Source organism: Haliotis cracherodii, unplaced genomic scaffold, assembly GCF_022045235.1.
Source record: "Haliotis cracherodii isolate W230 unplaced genomic scaffold, xgHalCrac1.p SCAF_6, whole genome shotgun sequence".
In the NCBI taxonomy this organism is placed as follows: Eukaryota; Metazoa; Mollusca; class Gastropoda; order Lepetellida; family Haliotidae; genus Haliotis; species Haliotis cracherodii.
The window spans coordinates 32,165,386-32,186,962 of record NW_027266319.1 but is presented as its reverse complement, the minus strand read 5'-3'; the positions used below and the strand labels follow the sequence as shown (position 1 = coordinate 32,186,962).

Sequence of the window (21,577 nt, the reverse complement as noted above, 5' to 3'; positions counted from 1 at the left end):
AGTACATGTTTATTCACACGGGCTTAATGTAATTGTGGCCACCATGTATCATATCATTAAATATTCACAAACGACGCGTGTACCTTGTGGGTGTTTTGTATGAATTAGCCCTGGAGTCCCCAACGTATTCTTGTTTTGGACTTAATATTCCGAGTGGCTACTCACATACATATGGCCGTAAGCAACAGACACTTATACGATCGTGGATTGTTGCTCATATATATGGATCATCGGTTTTACTTGTCCAGGCTCGATTATTTACAAGCTGTCGTCATACAGTTGAAGAGGTAAGGCGAGGTGAAATGGGGTCTAACGTCGCGTCCAGGATTATTGTACTTATATAGCGACGTGCATACACGTGTGTGTGTGTGTGCTTGTACTAGTCCGGACTGATGCCGATTTATAGTGCTAGCTCACTGAGATACCATGCCACTTATGAATGCCCCACTTAGGCGCAGTATTCTTACTCCGAGCCGATCGTGTTTTAGCCCCATAATTCTTAGCGCCGGACATGGTACCAACCAGTACCATATTTTAACGTATTTTGGTATGACGCGGCCGGGGATCGAAACCCGGACCTTCAGCTCCCCGGGCGTACGCTCTACCACTAGACCACGGAGGCGGTCATACACGTGGAGAAACGTGTAGTGTGGCGTTGAAGAATAAACATGATCTTGCCTTTGTGTTTCGCCAGAGATTGCTGCGCCGGAAGTTCCAGCGAGTCGCCAAGATGATCATTTTCTGTATACGAGAGTGCCACGACCATTGTTTAAGGTAACATGATCAATTTGATATCAGATAGTACCGATTGTTCCATACACAAAAAACACAGCTTGTTCTTTGTTGTGCATTCAAAAAAACAACATCTCAAAGTATTCAGGGTATGAATGAACGCGTCCGTGCATGCTTGAAACCGCTGTATGCAACATTTCAGCAAATATCAGCTAGATTTCCCTCCCTTAGTCCCACCAGAACACGCCGCCACATGAAGCTGGCATGGTGAGAACACTTTTCCAAAATACTTCTACAACTGTCATTACACATGTGTCTTTTGAAGGAACAACGACGACGATGAGTTATCTCCCTTTCTCAAGCCTCTCAACTTCCGGGACTACCCTGCAATGGCGGGTGTAGAACTTATGTTTGACCCGTCAAGGTTCAAGGCAAATAAACAGGTGAACATTGTCATAACAACCTTGAAACAGTACCACAACTATATAACCTTGAAAACTGTTTAAAAGAAATTTACAAAATGTATTTAAACTCTTCCGTTGACAGATTAACTGCAGTGATGGGAAAGAGTCGGGTGGTCCAAATTGTAGTAGTTTATAATGTCACTCTAAGTAGATCATCACGTCGCTGTATGGAGCTCATTAATAATACCTCTTGTTAGGTGGCATCGTTTGCATGTGTGTCGGATCGATGTAAGATATATTAGAGAGAGTGTGAGTGAGTTGGGATTAACGCCGCTTTTAATAGTATTCCAGTTTTATTGCGGCGTGTCATCTTAATGTGGGAGCAAAGCCCCATGTGATGCAGGTCTCAGACGTTTACCAATTCGTTGAAACCCACGAGCACGGGTATGGTGCTGACAAGCCTAGAAGCATAATCGGGGCGAACCGGGATTCGAACCAACCATAGGTTTCTGGGGTGCCCAAGGGACACAACTCTGCACAGCGAATCGCGGCGCCCTAGACGACTGGGTAACCCGTGCCCCCTAAGATATATTAGAATGTATAAAGTTACGGCTGTTACCTAGTAACACAAAATAAAATGTGTGATTCAGACGAGAATATCAGACGACATCAAACGCATCCTGAGCAAACCTCCTTCCGACAGAACGGACCAAGAGCTGTACACGGTAAGGCGTATACATTCGTCAAAAGAGAGTTTTAGCCGAATGCGTTTTCGTATAATATATATCATGTATGACCGCCTTTAACGAGCAAATTCACATCTTTGATTCCTAATGCATGCCATTTACGATACGGAATGACATTAGGGTTATTTTGATCTTTTGATCATATAATACCATTCTCTAAATAATCGATGTCGATGTCGTTATTTCTGAAAATGAAATGGCTTGAGAACGTGCGTTTGAATACAATGTTTGAGTGAACCGTCACCTTTATCACACATGGGAAAAACCCTATCTTAACTTATAAAGAACCTGCTTGATTTTGCATCCATGCATGACGTATAAAAGTAGATCCTGCGAGGTGACCTCATCGCCCCATTCGTGACAAACTCGTGTTATTCCGGGACAAGCCGAATAGCGACTCGTGCCCCTCTCGTGGCCAGTTTTGCGACCGGGTTCCGTCTTAGCGCAAACGGGCATACCTTAAACACATTGTCAACTCATTGCGTAATCGTTCACACATTTTCCCAATATATTATATATATTTCAGATGCAATTTAAAGCACATCGGGACGTGTGGAATTATACAGTATGATTGAACACATTTAACTGTGTCTTTGGTATATTTTTAGATGCAAGACATATGTAAAATCAAAAATTATTTCTGAGGGATTCTTTGACGAAGAATTTTAAATCATACGCGCATTCTGATTGGTTTGTCGTATTTTCGCACATAACATTCATCGATAGGGGGACGAGTCGTCTTGCAGGTTACGGAAAGGGGCGAGTGGTGACGAATGCTCATCGCCCGTGAATATATCGGGTAGACTAGGTCTTAAGCAACCCATGCTTGTCGTTAAAGGCGACTATGCTTCTCGTAAGTGGCGACTAACGGGATTGGTTGGTCAGGCTCGCTGACTTGGTTGAAGCATGTCATCGATCCCAATTGCGTGGATCGATGCTCATGAAATAAATCACTGGATTGTCTGGTCCAGACTCGATTCTTTACAGACCGCCGTCATATAGCTGGAACATCGCTGAATGTGGGGTTAAACAACAAACAAACAAACAGACAAAACTTTTATAGAATCCCGATACCAAGCTTATTAAGTTTATCAGACTGGTTCATCACATCGATATCACATTCCGTTATGGAATACATATTTATACCGCTCAAAACGCATGCACGTTTGTGTAGAACCCGCGGACATTCTTTAGTTACGATATATTTAGATCGATATCGAATACTTAGAAAACATTTAACGTTTCATTTACATTATGCTATAGAGTTATATCTTTGGAAACAAATGCTGGGATTTCGTTTTATGTAAAATGATTATCAAAACAGAAATCTATACATGTGGAACAAAAGAAGCAACCGGTTTCAAGAAGCCTTGGCAAATGTTGGAATATAAATCACTCTTGTTGTTCTCTTTGCTAGGCTCAAATAGCAATGCGGGATATCAAGTGTTTTCAAGAATACCCAGCCCGGATGCAGCGCCTCCTAGCTGAAGTTGGCAATTACGAAAGGTAAGAGTGAGTGAGTGATGCGGGATTGAACGCAGCTTAGTAGATACTGGGAACAATATTTAAAGGAACCCCAATTGTTTCCGAAATGATATGTAAGGAAATGACCTTGTGGAATTTAATGTTCATATCAAATCCAATTCCCCTTGAGCACCGATGCAGGCACGACATCTTCTGGGCATACTGGACATCAAACGTTGGATTTTATCCCTTGGTTTCCTTCGTCCTTCTCCTTGTGAGGTTTCCCGTTGCAGATTCTGGGAACGGTCGGTTGCGAACCCTTCGGTCCAGAACATGCCAAAGGTATTCAATCGGTGACGTATCTGGACATTTGGCAGGCCAGGACAATGTTGTGACACCTTGCTGCCTCAGACACTCGACTGCGACACGACGTCTTTGAGAACGTGCGTTGTCATTTTGGAACTCAAAGTTCTGACACACGCGCTGGGCAAATGGGATGACCACGGGACGTAACACTTGGTCCACATAACGTTGACCGGTCATGTCCCCTTAGGAGGCACAGGTGTCCCAGTCGTCTAAGGCGCCGCAATTCGCTGTGCAGAGTTGCGTCCCTTGGGCACGCCAGGGCTTTCCTCCCACATTAGGCTGACACGCCGTGATATGACTGGAATACTGTTAAAAGCAGCGTTAAACCAAACTCACTAACGCCCTTGCACGATCATCAGATCCGTGATGTCACCTGAGACCATGATGCTGCCACCACCGTACCTGTCATACTCTTGGACTGCTGTCGGATAGAACCCCAACCGGCGCCGTCTACAAACACGTTGTCTACCATCTGTAAAGTGTAAAGAGAACCTCGATGCATCAGAAAACATGATGTATCTCGAATGCCGCTGTTGTGCCCACTGTTGTCTGAAGCGCTTGTGTGCCACAGTTAGATGCTTTCCCCCGTCTTGCTTTTAGACCTGCACTTTTTAAACCGTTTCGTATCGATGACGTCGAAAGTCGGCTTCATGTGGCGGCCCTGGAGTTCTTTCACAGTTCTGGTGCAAAGCAATCTGTTCCTGTACATATCGATCCTGCCTGGGAGTACTCTTTTTAGGCCTTTCTCTAACCAACCTAATCTTAACCCAACCTGTTTGCCGAGATCGTTCCATCCTTCGGGACATCGCACTTTTAGACTTGCCAAAGTGTCTGACAACTGAATTTTTCATTTTCAGTCAGTTGACGTGTATTTGCATATGCAAGTAATCCGGATGTGTCACCGTGGACGGCATGTGCAAGGTTCAATGTTTGAGTAACTGTGTCTCGTGCAACAAAGATAGCTTAAATGAGAGGGGTTCCCTTAGATATCGCTCGTTCCTCGTATACTAGTCTTTCATTCATATCACGGCATGCGAAAGTGTAAATACAGGCGTGTGTGGTTATTTTCTATCGTGTAACCCAGTTCGGAGTTAACAGTTTTAAACGCATCGGCAATTTCAAGTTCCTCCATGATAAGACCATTTACGTTGCTGTTATAACACTTTAATACAACATCGTCAACGTCAACCTTCCCTCATCAAGACACGGGATGAAGGTGTAGCCGACTGTTTAAGCATTCATCAGTCACGCCGAATACCCTTGTTCGATTCAATGTGTGACGCCCATTTCAGCTTCAACACTATACTCTTGTTCTGTTGATATCGAAGTCGGATATGACGAAACATAGGTCAAAACGAACATAATTTTACTTCCCCAAGAGAACTTCAGATATAACGAACTGATTTTGCCTTTACTCGGGCGTTACTGTGCATGTCCTCGTGTATTTATTTGCCATACGTACATGTACACTGTGAAACTAAATCAGACATATAGCCAACTTGCCTCGTTTGTTTCTGAATGAAAGTCCACAGAAACGTGATCTAGACTCACATGTGTTGATATTTATAAAGATCACAAGATTCGAGTTTATTGATTTTTGTAATTTCCTCTCACAGGATTACCTACAACCAATGGAATAATGTGATACATGATAGTCTGGACCAGACAGCAATATTATTGCAAAATGTCAGATATCTTCAAGAATATCCTACAAGGGAGTACATGTATTGTCTTACATCATCACGAAGTCTTGTAGTGCCAAGTTGAGGCTTGGGGGCGTAGAGGTAGATTGTCTGCTTGTACCCAGAACAATCTTAAGGAAATTTCCAAGACTGATCGAACTTCGAGGAAGGCCATACACCATTTAATGTATAATATTACTTTGTAGAAGAACGCATATGTCACAGCGCACTCTGTAATTAAAGCTGCAAATAGAATATAATGGCCATACACTACTCAGAAATGTTATGCAAGGATAAATAAGAAAGGATAAGAGAAAGTGGTTACAGAAGTCACCCCAGCATGTTCGTTAAATGTAAATGGCCCATTGATGCATGCATTACTGGCTGAGTGGACAGTTCATATTGCATGGTAACCATTGCCAAAGCATTATTAGTAGCCAATCGGAACATTGAGGTCAACGGTCGAAGCTCCAAGACATCATTATATACAGCAGGACAGAAATAGACACTGTACCTATTTGCTGCATATTTCATAACTATGCATACCTGGGTAATGGACCATATGACATGCCATTGATGCTATTTTTATCGGATTCGACAGTGTTAGCAGTGCTACAGACTATACTTTCATCTCTATGAACCAAGAAGTTTTAGAGGAGATACCAAATAAGCAGCATCACTTGGACATGGATCCATTTGAAGATCAAAGGCCTAGCAGCGTCAACAACCAAAATGCATGATTGCACCCCCTCCCTTCCCCACCCCACTCCAAACAAAAATAAGATAAAATAAATAAATAAATAAAATATATTTAAAAAAACAACAACAAAAAACAAACAAACGTGTTGTATGTTATTCCGTGATACTATATGTCACAATGATACATGCAGGAATGGCATTTGCAATATGGCTGTCGTGGCGGCCATATTACAAATGAGATCTGAATGCTGTGAACATATTTTAATACAATACAATTTTGATGTGTTATGGGTAAAAACATACTTCGTTTCATGAATAATGGGCCACTGTATTTTTTTACAGCCTATTATATTGAAACCAATTTCACGACAAATGTCGTTTGTTCTGAATTGAATTGATCATTTTCTTTATGAGAATTTTAACGTCTCCGTGTTGTGCTAAAAAAGTTACATTATGCACATATATGGTCGATTAATTAAAGAGGTTACAAAGCAATTTCGTCTATCTTCCGGAAAGGTTTGAGGCGAGACGAGTGTTGGTTCGTCAAGGTCATCCTGCGTCATCCTTCTACTTCATCCTGTCAGGAACAGGTAGGTGTTCTAAAGTCTGGCTACTACGTCATCCTGTCAAGAACACATGTGTTCTAAAGTCCACCTTCTACTTCATCCTGGCAGGAACAGGTAGGTGTTCTAAAGTCTGGCTACTACGTCATCCTGTCAGGAACAGGTAGGTGTTCTAAAGTCCACCTTCTACTTCATCCTGGCAGGAACAGGTAGGTGTTCTAAAGTCTGGCTACTACGTCATCCTGTAAGGAACAGGTAGGTGTTCTAAAGTCTGGCTACTACGCCATCCTGTAAGGAACAGGTAGGTGTTCTAAAGTCTGGCTACTACGTCATCCTGTAAGGAACAGGTAGGTGTTCTAAAGTCTGGCTACTACGTCATCCTGTCAGGAACAGGTAGGTGTTCTAAAGTCTGGCTACTACGTCATCCTGTAAGGAACAGGTAAGTGTTCTAAAGTCTGGCTACTACGTCATCCTGTAAGGAACAGGTAGGTGTTCTAAAGTCTGGCTACTACGTCATCCTGTCAGGAACAGGTAGGTGTTCTAAAGTCTGGCTATTACGTCATCCTGTCAGGAACAGGTAGGTGTTCTAAAGTCTGGCTACTACGTCATCCTGTCAGGAACAGGTAGGTGTTCTAAAGTCTGGCTACTACGTCATCCTGTCAGGAACAGGTAGGTGTTCTAAAGTCCACCTTCTACTTCATCCTGGCAGGAACAGGTAGGTGTTCTAAAGTCTGGCTACTACGTCATCCTGTCAGGAACAGGTAGGTGTTCTAAAGTCTGGCTACTACGTCATCCTGTAAGGAACAGGTAAGTGTTCTAAAGTCTGGCTACTACGTCATCCTGTAAGGAACAGGTAGGTGTTCTAAAGTCTGGCTACTACGTCATCCTGTCAGGAACAGGTAGGTGTTCTAAAGTCTGGCTACTACGTCATCCTGTCAGGAACAGGTAGGTGTTCTAAAGTCTGGCTACTACGTCATCCTGTAAGGAACAGGTAAGTGTTCTAAAGTCTGGCTACTACATCATCCTGTAAGGAACAGGTAGGTGTTCTAAAGTCTGACTACTACGTCATCCTGTCAGGAACAGGTAGGTGTTCTAAAGTCTGGCTACTACGTCATCCTGGCAGGAACAGGTAGGTGTTCTAAAGTCTGGCTACTACGTCATCCTGTCAGGAACAGGTAGGTGTTCTAAAGTCTGGCTACTACGTCATCCTGGCAGGAACAGGTAGGTGTTCTAAAGTCTGGCTACTACGTCATCCTGTCAGGAACAGGTAGGTGTTCTAAAGTCCACCTTCTACTTCATCCTGGCAGGAACAGGTAGGTGTTCTAAAGTCTGGCTACTACGTCATCCTGTAAGGAACAGGTAGGTGTTCTAAAGTCTGGCTACTACGTCATCCTGTAAGGAACAGGTAGGTGTTCTAAAGTCTGGCTACTACGTCATCCTGTAAGGAACAGGTAAGTGTTCTAAAGTCTGGCTACTACGTCATCCTGTCAGGAACAGGTAGGTGTTCTAAAGTCTGTCTACTACGTCATCCTGTAAGGAACAGGTAAGTGTTCTAAAGTCTGGCTACTACGTCATCCTGTAAGGAACAGGTAGGTGTTCTAAAGTCTGGCTACTACGTCATCCTGTCAGGAACAGGTAGGTGTGCTAAAGTCTGGCTACTACGTCATCCTGTCAGGAACAGGTAGGTGTTCTAAAGTCTGGCTACTACGTCATCCTGTCAGGAACAGGTAGGTGTTCTAAAGTCTGGCTACTACGTCATCCTGTCAGGAACAGGTAGGTGTGCTAAAGTCTGGCTACTACGTCATCCTGTAAGGAACAGGTAAGTGTTCTAAAGTCTGGCTACTACGTCATCCTGTCAGGAACAGGTAAGTGTTCTAAAGTCTGGCTACTACGTCATCCTGTAAGGAACAGGTAGGTGTTCTAAAGTCTGGCTACTACGTCATCCTGTCAGGAACAGGTATGTGCTCCTAAGTCCACCTTCTACGTCATCCTGTCAGGAACAGGTAGGTGTTCTAAAGTCTGGCTACTACGTCATCCTGTCAGGAACAGGTAGTTGTTCTAAAGTCCACCTTCTACGTCATCCTGTCAGGAACAGGTAGGTGTTCTAAAGTCTGGCTACTACGTCATCCTGTCAGGAACAGGTAGGTGTTCTAAAGTCTGGCTACTACGTCATCCTGTCAGGAACAGGTATGTGCTCCCAAGTCCACCTTCTACGTCATCCTGTCAGGAACAGGTAGGTGTTCTAAAGTCTGGCTACTACGTCATCCTGCCAGGAACAGGTAGGTGTTCTAAAGTCCACCTTCTACGTCATCCTGTCAGGAACAGGTAGGTGTTCTAAAGTCTGGCTACTACGTCATCCTGTCAGAAACAGGTATGTGCTCCCAAGTCCACCTTCTACGTCATCCTGCCAGGAACAAGTATGTGTTCTCAAGTCCACCTTTTACTTCATCCTGTCAGGAACAGGTAGGTGCTCCCAAGTCCACCTTCTACGTCATCCTGTCAGAAACAGGTAGGTGTTCTAAACTCCACCTTCTACGGCATCCTGTTAGGAACAGGTAGGTGTTCTCAAGTCACCTTCTACGTCATCCTGTCAGGAACAGGTACGTGTTCTAAAGTCCACCTTCTACGTCATCCTGTCAGGAACAGGTAGGTGTTCTAAAGTCTGGCTACTACGTCATCCTGCCAGGAACAGGCATGCGTTCTCAAGTCCACCATCTGGTCGTACCATCCCCGTGCGACAACTTGCCATCTCTGGCATCATCCTTGTATTTCACCTGTCACGCCGGGTTCCATCCCTGTCACAGGTAGATTATTTAAAGCTGATCACAAGTGGGCACCCCACTTTGAACGGAATTCCAGTTATACCACCGCGAGTCATCTTAAAGTGTGAGGAATGCCCGAAATGATTTAGGTCTCAGACGTTTGCCACTTTGGTGAAACCCACGAGCACGGGTATGGTGCTGACAAACCTGGAAACATAATCGGGGTGAACAAGGATTTGAGCCCACGATCATGGGTTCCTGGCGTGCCCTTGGGGCGCAGTTCTGCACATCGACTTGTATGATAGAGTTTGATTATGTCCCAATATCTGTCTAACCGTAGAACCGCACCAAGTAACACTTTTGACTGGTCGTGTATATTTTATCCAGTGGTTGTTATGGTGATGGATTGTGACCGGAAGTACGCTCGACCCGTGGCCTATTTGTACAAGGGACAGGCATTTGGGGTAAGTTCATCATCAATTTTGATTCAGCAGAGGTGTCATATTGGAGACTGTTTGATTCTGGACATGGGGCACTTGTTCGTCGGATTTATTTTATCTGATACTTTTTACTCTCAAGGCGATTATAAAGTGAGACCCGCTATTCCGATCCGACACCAATTTACGTGACAATCTGACAAACCCTTCCTATGATGTCGTGTCAGGTGAAGTGTGCAATCAGCCAATCACAGACTCCTAACGATGGCTATAAGCAAGCGAAGCATTTATAACAGCATATCGGATTTTTGTCGCTCAAAAAACGAACATAATCGTGGAATTCTAAATGCAAAAAGACTGTGCTATTATATTTGGATATTGTATACTCCTTGTCGTTCTGAGCGTCATGGCAGTCACACAAATAGGTGTGTCCTGATTTGTGTTCTGTGTTGATTTTCTTTTGCTAAGATCGAAATTGTCGAATCGAGGTGGTGACCAAAAGAAGATGATTCGTTTTAAAAAGTTGACATCGTACTTTAAGAGCCGACACATCCTTCACTGAGCGGTCAAAATGCCCCAGGGCTCACCGGACACGATCTCACTTCATCACGTAGAGATAAATATCTGAAGTTCCCATAAACATGATCACAAATACTATTATTATTAGGAATGATATTTTATAGCCCAAATGCATGTTGAGAGAATTATATATCAATACAGTAAAACGAATGTGTGAAGTTTAGTTTCTCCAACAGGAACTTGCGATTATCAACAGAACGTCTCGTCAGTCTACCGTACTCGCCAAGGAGAGTTCCGAGTTCCTCACGATCTCCGTGGAGGTGAGCTGGTAAAACTCTTGTTCATGTTCATCACGATATGTAAGGCAGGTGAGTTTATAGCTTGGGTATATACAGATCCTCGCTATTTGCAAGGATGTGAATTTATAAAACACTTGTTTATAATGTCCATCGCAATTTGTAAGGAAGTGAGTTTATGACACACGTGTTTGTGATGTTCCTCCGATTCACAAGGAGGTGAGTGTGTATCACATCGCGAATTGCAAGGGGGGTGGGGGGATTTCAGAACACACTAGTTCCTCGCGATTTGCAGGAAGGCGAGTTTATAACACACTTGTTTACATTATTCCGCGCGATTTGCAGGGAGGTGAGTTACATTATTCCGCGCGATTTGCAGGGAGGCGAGTTTATGACACTCTTCTTTACATTATCCCACGCGATTTGCAGGGAGGCGAGTTTATAACATACTTGTTTACATTATTCCGCGCGATTTGCAGGGAGGCGAGTTACATTATTCCGCGCGATTTGCAGGGAGGCGAGTTTATGACACTCTTCTTTACATTATCCCACGCGATTTGCAGGGAGGCGAGTTTATAACATATTTGTTTACATTATTCCGCGCGATTTGCAGGGAGGCGAGTTTATAACACACTTGTTTACATTATTCCACGCGATTTGCAAAAAGTTAATACCATCCCTATAAAATTAATCTAAATTTCCGTCAAGGGGAGTTTATAGCCTTATGTACAATGTGTGATTGTGATGTTTTGATGTCAGAGACATGCTCAGTATCCTTTTCTGGATTAACAATCATGGCCCAACTCGTTGGTTTTGCAATAGTGGAGAACGACCTGCTTCACTTTGAATTCGGACTTTCCTCCCACATAAAACTGACGTGGTGGATCTGGTAGTAACGTTCAAAGCTGCGTCCAACTCACCGACCCATTTCTTATGAGAACACTGTTCTTGATATTGGCTTATCAAGTTTCGAAAGCAATCGTAAAATATACTTTCACAATGCGGCGTGTTGTGAAAGGGAGACAACTGAGGCAGGACTATCTTAACGAAAAACTGATAGTGTGCATGACAAGTTGGGGAAAGTTATTCCGTAAATGTTCTAAACAATTGGTATGCTATATAGGCACATCCGCACTCATTAGGACTCAGATTGGTTGATTTGAAATTGCTTTTTAATGTCATTTAAGAGGAGTGAGTGAGTTTAAGTTTAACACCTTTATCATCAACGCCGGCATATCACGATGGACATCAAGAATGGGATTCACACATTGTACCCACGAGAGGAAGCGAGCCCGTGTCTTAGGCACTGTGGGCGAACACTTCAGTCACGAGTCCACTCACCGCGCTCTGTGATGGAAGTGAGTGAGTGAGTGAGTTGGGTTTAACGCTGTTTTTAACAGTATTCCAGTCATATTACAGCGTGGGAGGAAAGCCCGAAGTGATGCAGGTCTCAGATGTTTACCACTTTGTTGAAACCCACGAGCACGGGTATGGTGCTGACAAACCTAGAAACATAACCGGGATTCGAACCCACAATCCTAGGTTTCTGGCGTGTCCACGGGACGCAACTCTGCACAGCGAATCGCGGGGCGACTGGGCCACCCGTGCCCCCTGTGATGGAAGGGTAGGATAGGTGGACAGGCAATTAAACACAGGCAAGCGGTTGATGTTTTGTCGGTATTACCGATATAATTACAAAATGTTACGTTGTTCAGATTCCGGTTACATGAACTGAATTTCTTTGCATAAAATAGTGTGGCAATTGTGGTATACGGCTTAAAATATAATTAAATATACTTTGACTTACTATTACATTTTACCAATGAAGACCGCCGTCAAAGCGTGATGTTTTCATGGACGATTTCACTAATATGCTATGTCACTTTTTAACCTTTTAACCACCATTCGATTTTCAGTCGGTTTCCATGGAAACCATATTTTAAGTCTACCCTTGGACACGGTGGGTTGGGCGTTATTCAATATGACGATTAACGACTTTTCCCCCTCAAATTTCTTTTTGATTTTTAAACATGGTGAGCTACGCAACCAGTGGCTCTAAATTTGTCATTAGCAATATCAATATTTCACAAACCTGTCTGTTGTACTTTCAAGGACTTCGACGAAGCGTCGAAATCTGACGGTTGTATCATAATGACTCACCATTGTGTTCCCCAGTGAGTATCCTACAGATAATAATATGCAGCTTGATGAATTATGTGTAAGGCCTTTATATATCATTTTTTTCTGTAAATGTTTAACAAGAATCAGCGATAATAGCATTACCATTGCTAGGCATTCTGAACAGTTGACAATTGAAACGAATAACAAGAATATGCATCCTCGAGTACCCAATGCATCACCATTCTGCTGTGATAAAGGCTCTGGACCTGTTGTCACAACACCTTCGTCTTGAACCAGATTCATATAACACAACGCTAAAATTACCCGCCCAATCTGGTTTCTATCGATGAGCGAATGACATTCTCAGCTATGCTAGATCTATGGGAGATGGAGATAGTGACGACACTGCGGAAATGAAACTATGTGAATCCGGGGGTATTTATGAAAAAAGAACAGCGGTTTGTGTATGCCTTAGTGATGTGGAAATATAGTGCAATGTAAATTGAATTTAATAATAATAATAATAATCATCATAATCATAATAATAATCATAATAACAATAATAATGATAATAATATTATTATTATCATTATTAGATTAAAATATATAAATGCAGCAAAGAGGGTTTGGGTGAACCTGACACAGTCAAGCTGCTTAGGTTCATCCTCATGGTGAAAACAAGGCATTCCACAGTTTTCATAAACGAGCCAAGGATGTGGGACATAATCTTAATCAATGTCGATTTTGTTGATGGTTCTGTACTGCATGGTGGTACAGAAATGAGTGTCAACCAAACGAAGTGCCATATCAAATCGGCCCAGACTCAGTTTTTCATTGAGAGGCTATCTGAAAGACCACTGCATCGAGTTTATGTGCAGTGTGTTGAGAGAATCAGCAACCCTGCAGAGTTGTTCTCGTGGATGAAGTCGGCTAGCCTAAAAGGTGAAACAGAAGGCTTTCTGTTTGCTGCTCAAGACCAGTCACTTCCCACTAGAAACCGCCAAAGTGTGATTTTGCACCAAAATGTGAATATGAAATGTAGCTTATGTAATGAATTTAATGATACTGTCCAACAAATTGTCAGTGGATGCCCAGCTTTGGCACAAACACAGTATCTTAAGCGACATGATGGAGTGAAACGATCATTTTTCGCCTTGCTTGTGGTTTTGACAGAGAGGTCTATCCACGCTACGACCCAGAATATGTAGAGGGCGTCATGGAATGTGATAAATACAAAATTCTTTGGAATAGGCCGTAAACAGCCTTAGACGTATCCATGCCAACAAACCTGATCTTGTCCTTTTGGGTAAATCCAATAAGATCATATATGTTATTGAATTGTCCGTCCATTTTTTACACGAATGTGATTGTCAAGATTCAGGAAAAACATGGCAAATATGCATACGCTTGCACCCCAAGTACCAAGTTGTCCGACTCCCCATTGTTATCGGTGCCTTAGATTTGGTACCTCCCAATCTGTTGACTGACATTGGGAGAGTACCCGGGTTTACTACCAGGAATATAACCCTTCTGACAATCTGTGTAATGCAGAAGGCTGCAGTGTATGGATTCTCCAAAAGGTTCTGGTTGGGGTTGACAAGGCAGCGCTTCCTGGGAGAAGTCCCATTCTCTGTCTGGGCTGCGTGTAGAGGGGGCAAGGGCCCTGAGCTGATGATGAGCCTAACCAGCCTGACTGTGCCAGGGTCACCCAAACCCTCTTTGCTGCATTTTGTATTTTAATCTGTAAATAATAATTAATTATGATTATGGGTATGGTTCTGACAAACCTAGAAACATAATCGGGGCGAGCTGGAGTCGAACTCTGGCTCATAGGTGTCTGGCTTGACTAAGGGACGCAACTCCGTACAGCTGACGCGACCTGACGCTGGATAGAAATCTTGTCTCAGTCCAAATGCGTGAGAGTTGGCAGGTATAAAAGTCTCACAGTGCCTCTGTTCCTTCATCCCCAGGACTACCACCGAATCTTCATGGCGGGGGGCGTCAAGTGTCTCACGGACCCAGACCACGAGGACTTCATCAGGTAACCTCTGCTTACAGTAGGACACACACGAGGACACATATGAGGACACATACCCGAGGACACATGCATGCCCCTCAAGTACCAGTATGTAGAGATTGTAGTTGTCAATACGTTGACATCGTTTTATGGAAAGGCGTCCTTGTCTACAACGAAGCATCCAAGGGCGTGGTTATCTTTACATATTAAGCATAAGGGTTGAATAATCGTGTTTCTGAAATTTCCAATATTTGCACATGTGCATTTTGTGATTCTCAATGCTGACTGGTGAGTTGACGCAATATGACATCACAGTGCTACATTGTTCAGAAAAATACGATATGAGGTCATCCATTGACGTCACTAATAGATAACAATGCGCCATCTGAACAATAGGCTTTGAGTTAAGTTAGCCGTTGATTGACATTTCAGGAGTTTTTTTCTTAATTTCCTTGTAGCTCATTGGTTATTCTCAAAATATTTGCCTACGTGCTTTTGAGAGATTGTCGGAGGTCAGTTGTCGTGACATGATGTCACTTTACTCCATTGTTAAGAACAATAAGATGTGACGTCATGAGCAACACGTTCCTTTGTAGGGTTGACATTTCATTCGTTTTTTCTTCATTTTCTTGAAAAAATGCCATTTTTTGGCAATGTATGGATTACCTCCTCGAATTCAGCATCCTAGATTATCTCCCCTTCGCTAAAGAATGCTGTTAGTTCCATCAAATGTTCGGGACTTGCAACATTCAATCACTCGGGACATAATCCATACGTCCTCCCAGGTTGTTGGTTATTCTGTAATCCCAACACATAATCTTCCTACATTCACAACAAAGATGAATCGATCACCTTGGGATGTTTCTTTTCCATTCTTCTTGTAGAAGTCAGAAGGTGAAGGACATCGTACACTCATTTCGCAAGAAAACACAATCAAGAACTAATTTTCTGCTTGTTATCAATACCATGAGCACTGTGACATTGTAAGGGTGTAGTTGCAACTAACACTGCCTTCTTCCTACAGACATCTGAGGTTCCTGGACGGCTGGCCGTTAGGGAGACTCCTGGAACACCCTTCTAAGTGCCTCTTCCTCTACTTCAAGTGAGTGAATGTTGTTTTACACCACGGTCAGCACTGTTTCAGCTTTTTCACGGCGGCTTGTACATAATCGAGTCTTGACCAGGAAGTCGTTGACTGAAGCATGATCCACGACACCGGGATGTAACAGGATCAGCTGATGAAAGTCCCCAAGCCCGACCTCTCGATCCTCCTCAGTTGTTTGTTTGTTGCTTAACGCCGCACTCAGCAATATTCCAGCTATATGACGGCGGTATGTAAATAATCGAGTCTGGACCAGACAATCCAGTGACTGACATCATGAGCATCTATCCACGCAGATGGGATGTAATGACAACCAGGTCAGCGAGCCTGACCATCCGATCCCGTTAGTCGCCTCTTACAACAAGCGTGGCTACTGAATAGTATTACCAATTCCTGCTCTTCTCGGGCCCCTCTAGTCTTACGACATGCATTAATACTGGATACCTACTTTCTTGGAATACTTACGGAATGCATGGTTTATAGAGTGTTCATTAACTCGCCCAGATACAGTATCATAGAAATACCTCCCTGAAATATACAAACCAATAGATCGTTTTGGTAAACTCTGAGAGAAAATGCAAAAGTATTTTTACGAACTCTCCTAGTGAGAAGGTGGTACAACACAATCCCTGTTGACATATTGTGTTTACCAGTGTCTTGTCTCATTGTCGTTTTTGATCTTAAAGCTTAAAACGTGGATAGAAATTAATTTAATGAATTTAATAAGCATGTCTACACATGCATTTGGATAATTTCCTCAGTTTACAAAGTAAAGGTACATATATATGTTCTGAGCCTCATAGCATTTATTCACCTGGGTGTCGTTGTACAGAGCGACCTTAGCGCTAATATGATCGTAACTCCCACACTGTAACATAGACTTACGACAGTCGCCGCCCGAAGGTTATTTTGTACAACGACACCGTGATGGAGGAGTTAGCATATACTCCGAAACGTTGTGTTCCTCATAATAAAGAAGTTGACATCCATAAAGTCTCTTCCTTATGTGTATCACTTCTAAAATGTCTATCAAACACTTAATTTACAAAGTCCTTTTAATGTGAGACGTTTAAATTCCCGTGGCCTCTCTAGACGTGGAGACGTACTGGTCAAGGACAGCAACTACTCCGACTGGCTTATTGTGGTCAAATCAGTGAGTTGAAGTCATTCCTTACTTCTACAAAGTAAAGGTAAGATCCTCAAAGAGACATGATTGCTTTATACAGTCCAGTGTCCCTCTCCAGGTGACCGCCTCCGTGGTCTAGCGGTTGAGCGTCCGCCCGGAGAGCGGAGAGCCCAGAAGGTCCGGGGTTCGATCCCCGGCCGCGTCATACCACCACACAGACGTTAAAAGATGGTACTTGTTGTTACCCTGTCTGGCGCTTGGCATTAAGGGGCTTAAACAAGGACTGGTCGGCTCGGAGTCAGTATACTGTGTCTGAGTGGGGTATTCATGTTAAACTGCGGCATGGTATTCCAGTGGGCTAGCACTATAAATCGGCATCAGTCCGGACTTGTACAAACAGCCACACACACACGCACACGCACGCACGCGCACGCACACGCACACATACACACACACACACACACACACGTCACTATATAAGTGCAGTAATCTTAGGCTACCCGACCGCCCCTACACCGTATAAAACTGAAAACATTGTCTCTGTGTAATATACTTATACTTTGGGCAGTCATTTATTGATAGATGGATACATCACAGTAAGACGACGCTATATTTGGTTTGGCAGGAGTACTGCTGTGCGGTGTTAGGCAACAAACACAAACTTTTAAATGCAAATTGTGGGAGTGGCGGGTGCTACCACGAGGTCAGGACACGCCTACCCGTTTCGCGAACACCTGGTGCCATCCCTAATTTTCAGTGCTCCATTCATATGGCTTTCACAGCTGTTTTGCCTTTTACTCCCAATGGAATCTGTTTCGTCAGAAAATCGAGAATGGTTGCTCTCTGGCGTTGACGTTTTATATTTAAGCACCTGTCTTCGGCAATCACTGAAACTGTTGATTGAAATATGCCTTTATGTTTTGGTTTAATTGGTAGAGGGGCGGTCGGGTAGCCTTGTGGTTAAAGCGTTTGCTCGTCATGCCGAACACCCGGGTACATGGGTACAATGTGGGAAGCCCATTTCTGGTGTCCCCCGTCGTGATATTGCTGGAATATTGCTAAAAGCGGCGTAAAACCATACTCACTCACTTTTGTAGATTGGTAGACGGTGAGAAAAAACTTTCAGACTCATAAATGAAATCTTCCATGTCTGTCTTTTTTTGGTTATAGAAAAGAGAAACTAGGCTAAGGCTAATTGACAGGTTTAAATCCACACAAACTCATCCAAACCCAATTTAGTGTCTGGTGTATGCTTCCAGAAATTAATGACTACTCTAATTGAAAAGAGACCATGGCTTCACTATCTACAACGTCCAGACCTGGAGAGGGCCACTGGGCTGTAATGCAATCATCTTTCTTTAAGGATCATACCTATTGTTGTAAATTTTAGTTCCATTTTTTTCTGTAACTCACAGTTTATGTTTATATCATAGTTTGTTCAGTAATTGGGGCCAGTGTCTTATGTTCTATGAAACGACTTCTATTTTCTACATGCGTTCGTATAGGGCATAAATGGTGTATATTTCCCGGATGTTTTATGACTAATTTTTACTGTAGGGTATAAGTTGTATATGTGTTCTTTGTCTTATGGTTTATAGGAGAGATATTTCTATTTTATTGAACAGGATTTTGTTTCATGTTCTACCTACGTGTCCATGTCATATAGTTTACCTTAGGGTCTGTGACTTACGTGTTATCTTCGCGTCTAGGACTTGGGTGTCACTTTAAGATCTATGTCTTATGTTGTCCCTTGGGTATATGACTTATGTGTTATCTTCGTGTCTAGGACTTGGGTGTCACTTTAAGATCTATGTCTTATGTTGTCCCTTGGGTATATGACTTATGTGTTATCTTCGTGTCTAGGACTTCGGTGTCACTTTAAGATTTATGTCTTATGTTTTCCCTTGGGTATATTACTTACGTGTTATCTTCGTGTCTAGGACTTCGGTGTCACTTTAAGATCTATGTCTTATGTTGTCCCTTGGGTATATGACTTATGTGTTATCTTCGCGTCTAGGACTTCGGTGTCACTTTAAGATCTATGTCTTATGTTGTCCCTTGGGTATATTACTTACGTGTTATCTTCGTGTCTAGGACTTGGGTGTCACTTTAAGATCTATGTCTTATGTTGTCCCTTGGGTATATGACTTATGTGTTATCTTCGTGTCTAGGACTTCGGTGTCACTTTAAGATCTATGTCTTATGTTGTCCCTTGGGTATATGACTTATGTGTTATCTTCGTGTCTAGGACTTGGGTGTCACTTTAAGATCAATGTCTTATGTTGTCCCTTGGGTATATTACTTACGTGTTATCTTCGTGTCTAGGACTTCGGTGTCACTTTAAGATCTATGTCTTATGATGTACCTTAGTATATGTGCCACCTTAGGGCTTATGTCTTGTTTTATTCCAGGGGTCTTTATCGGTGTTAAAGAAACTCAGACGGGTAGAGGCATACGAATGGAGAAGGAAACACGGTACGTGGCTTCAAATGAGAGTAAGTGAGTTATTAAATAAATTATTGCAGCGATTATCAAATACCTGTCAACGAAGGGCAGTACAACAGAAAAGTAAATATCACAACTGTAGTATAACATAAATCAAACTTTTAATTAAGACACATCATCATTCAACAGCTTAACTGTCATCAGTTCTTTCAAACAGTAGATATAGCCATTTGCAACCAAAGCTAGACCACCTAACCTGTAAATAATAAATAAAATAAACGTACAACTTTATGGATAATAACTTCTGGTTTATTGCATATAGCGACGTTTTCGATGTAGATTCTTACACTGTTATCAAGCTGAAGTGACTACGACCAAGTGATGAGAGGTATAGGTCCATGATATGTTGTGATAAGCAGCAGATTAACAATAAAAAGAGGGTAATGAATAACAAAAAGCACACAGATAATTGGATAAAACCAGATGTACAGTAAGAATAACATATGGTTCACGGGTGATGAGACCAGATATACAGTGAGTATTAAAAACTGGCTGATTGGATACTAATTGAAAGGTCTATTGGTTAATTGTATCTTCCTAGGCAGTCGGGTTGTAATACCCTTGATCTCTGTCGATCAAAGGTTTGTAATCAAATTTTCTATGGCTTCTGAGAGTTTTCTGTTTGTTGTTATCCATAAAGTTGTAAGGTTTTGTTTTTCACTCACCAACTTCTAGATTTTATAATTCACTCACAAACTTCAAGTGTCGAGGTGAGGTGAAATGGGGTTTAACGTCGCGTCCAAAATTATTGCACTTATATAGCGACGTGCATGCTCGTGTGTGTGTGTGTGGCTGCTTGTACTAGTCAGGACTGATGCCGATTTACAGTGCGAGCACACTGAGATACCATGCCACAGTACACTGACTCCGAGCCGACAGTCCTTGTTTCAGCCCCTTAATGCCGAGCGCCAGACAGGGTAACAACAAGTACCATCTTTTGGTCTGAGGCGCCCGGGGTTCCGCTGTCCGGGCGGACGCTCTACCAACTTCCAGAGGGCCAATCAAACACCTCACTTGTACTTCCGATTTCTGTTAAAAAAGTGAATGTCTTGACGCAAAGAGTGAGAAAACATCATATTCCAAAAAGTTCCAGGATCCCCCTCCCTGCGCCAAATATTAAATAGTCGGTCACCATTTATCCTTCAGGGTCGCTGTATCTGTCCGAGAAGCAAAAACAGGAACGAGAGTTCAAGCTGCAGCAGTGGCGGAAGTCGATCCTGCACGAGCTCCACGTGCCGTTACGTCAGTCAGTAGATAACGAAACAGATTACCATGACAAGGGGACGCCACGGGAACTTCGTTCTTCGACCTCGGTAGAGGCGCTTGATATAAACACTTCCACGTTTTTTGACTCGAAGGTTTGGCAATTTGGGAAGCCTAGATACGGGAAAGGGGACGGGTTTTCAATAATCCATTTACCGAATATCAAATCGGAGAAGCTACTCGGAAGTGTTAACACAAACTGCGAAGAAAGTGAAAGACAGCGGCTTCGGCGCATGCGCATGAGAAACAACTGCTGCAGACCACGGAGTCTCAATATCCCAGATGAAAATAGTGTGACGTCATCAAGTGGTAGGTATCACAAGGAAGTCTGAGTCATGGTGTGTCAAAAATGTCCAAAATATTAACGAAAATGCTCGAATTTAAAAACAAGAGTAAGATAGACATACAACGTCTGCATGTTTTACGTCACACGTTCACCATGGGTATTCAAGATTCAGTGAATCATGAAAATACAAGTTGGGGACAAGTGATACTTGTACTTGTACAAATATCCCCCCCCCCCCCCCCCCCGGCCTTGAGATAAGACTAGGGCACTATGCTATTCTTAACGACTTAATGGATCGTGACCAGGCTCCGAGACTTGGTTGATGGCGTGCCAAGGGGTTCATGCTATCCACCACCGGTTTGTCTGGCTGAGTGTGTTCAATTCAATTCTTTATTTCAGTAGTTGAGGCCAGTGGCCCATAGACAAAAATAATATACTCACCGCCAAAAAAACGAAAACTATAGAAAAATATAGAGAAGTATGTACG

General features: G+C 42.9%; 1 protein-coding gene across 1 annotated transcript in view; it reads left to right on the top strand.

Annotated features, from left to right (window-relative positions):
- LOC139444605 (uncharacterized) overlaps positions 1 to 21,577 on the top strand; it is a 39,367-nt gene that overhangs the window by 7,123 nt on the left and 10,667 nt on the right. Inside the window, exons 2-13 of the mRNA XM_071225510.1 lie at positions 695 to 774; positions 1,058 to 1,175; positions 1,787 to 1,861; positions 3,300 to 3,388; positions 6,610 to 6,683; positions 9,806 to 9,882; positions 10,611 to 10,694; positions 14,762 to 14,832; positions 15,833 to 15,910; positions 17,003 to 17,063; positions 19,448 to 19,511; positions 20,688 to 21,113. Of these exons, the coding sequence (XP_071081611.1) occupies positions 695 to 774; positions 1,058 to 1,175; positions 1,787 to 1,861; positions 3,300 to 3,388; positions 6,610 to 6,683; positions 9,806 to 9,882; positions 10,611 to 10,694; positions 14,762 to 14,832; positions 15,833 to 15,910; positions 17,003 to 17,063; positions 19,448 to 19,511; positions 20,688 to 21,113 (1,297 nt within the window). The remainder of the gene's footprint in view (positions 1 to 694; positions 775 to 1,057; positions 1,176 to 1,786; positions 1,862 to 3,299; positions 3,389 to 6,609; positions 6,684 to 9,805; positions 9,883 to 10,610; positions 10,695 to 14,761; positions 14,833 to 15,832; positions 15,911 to 17,002; positions 17,064 to 19,447; positions 19,512 to 20,687; positions 21,114 to 21,577) is intronic.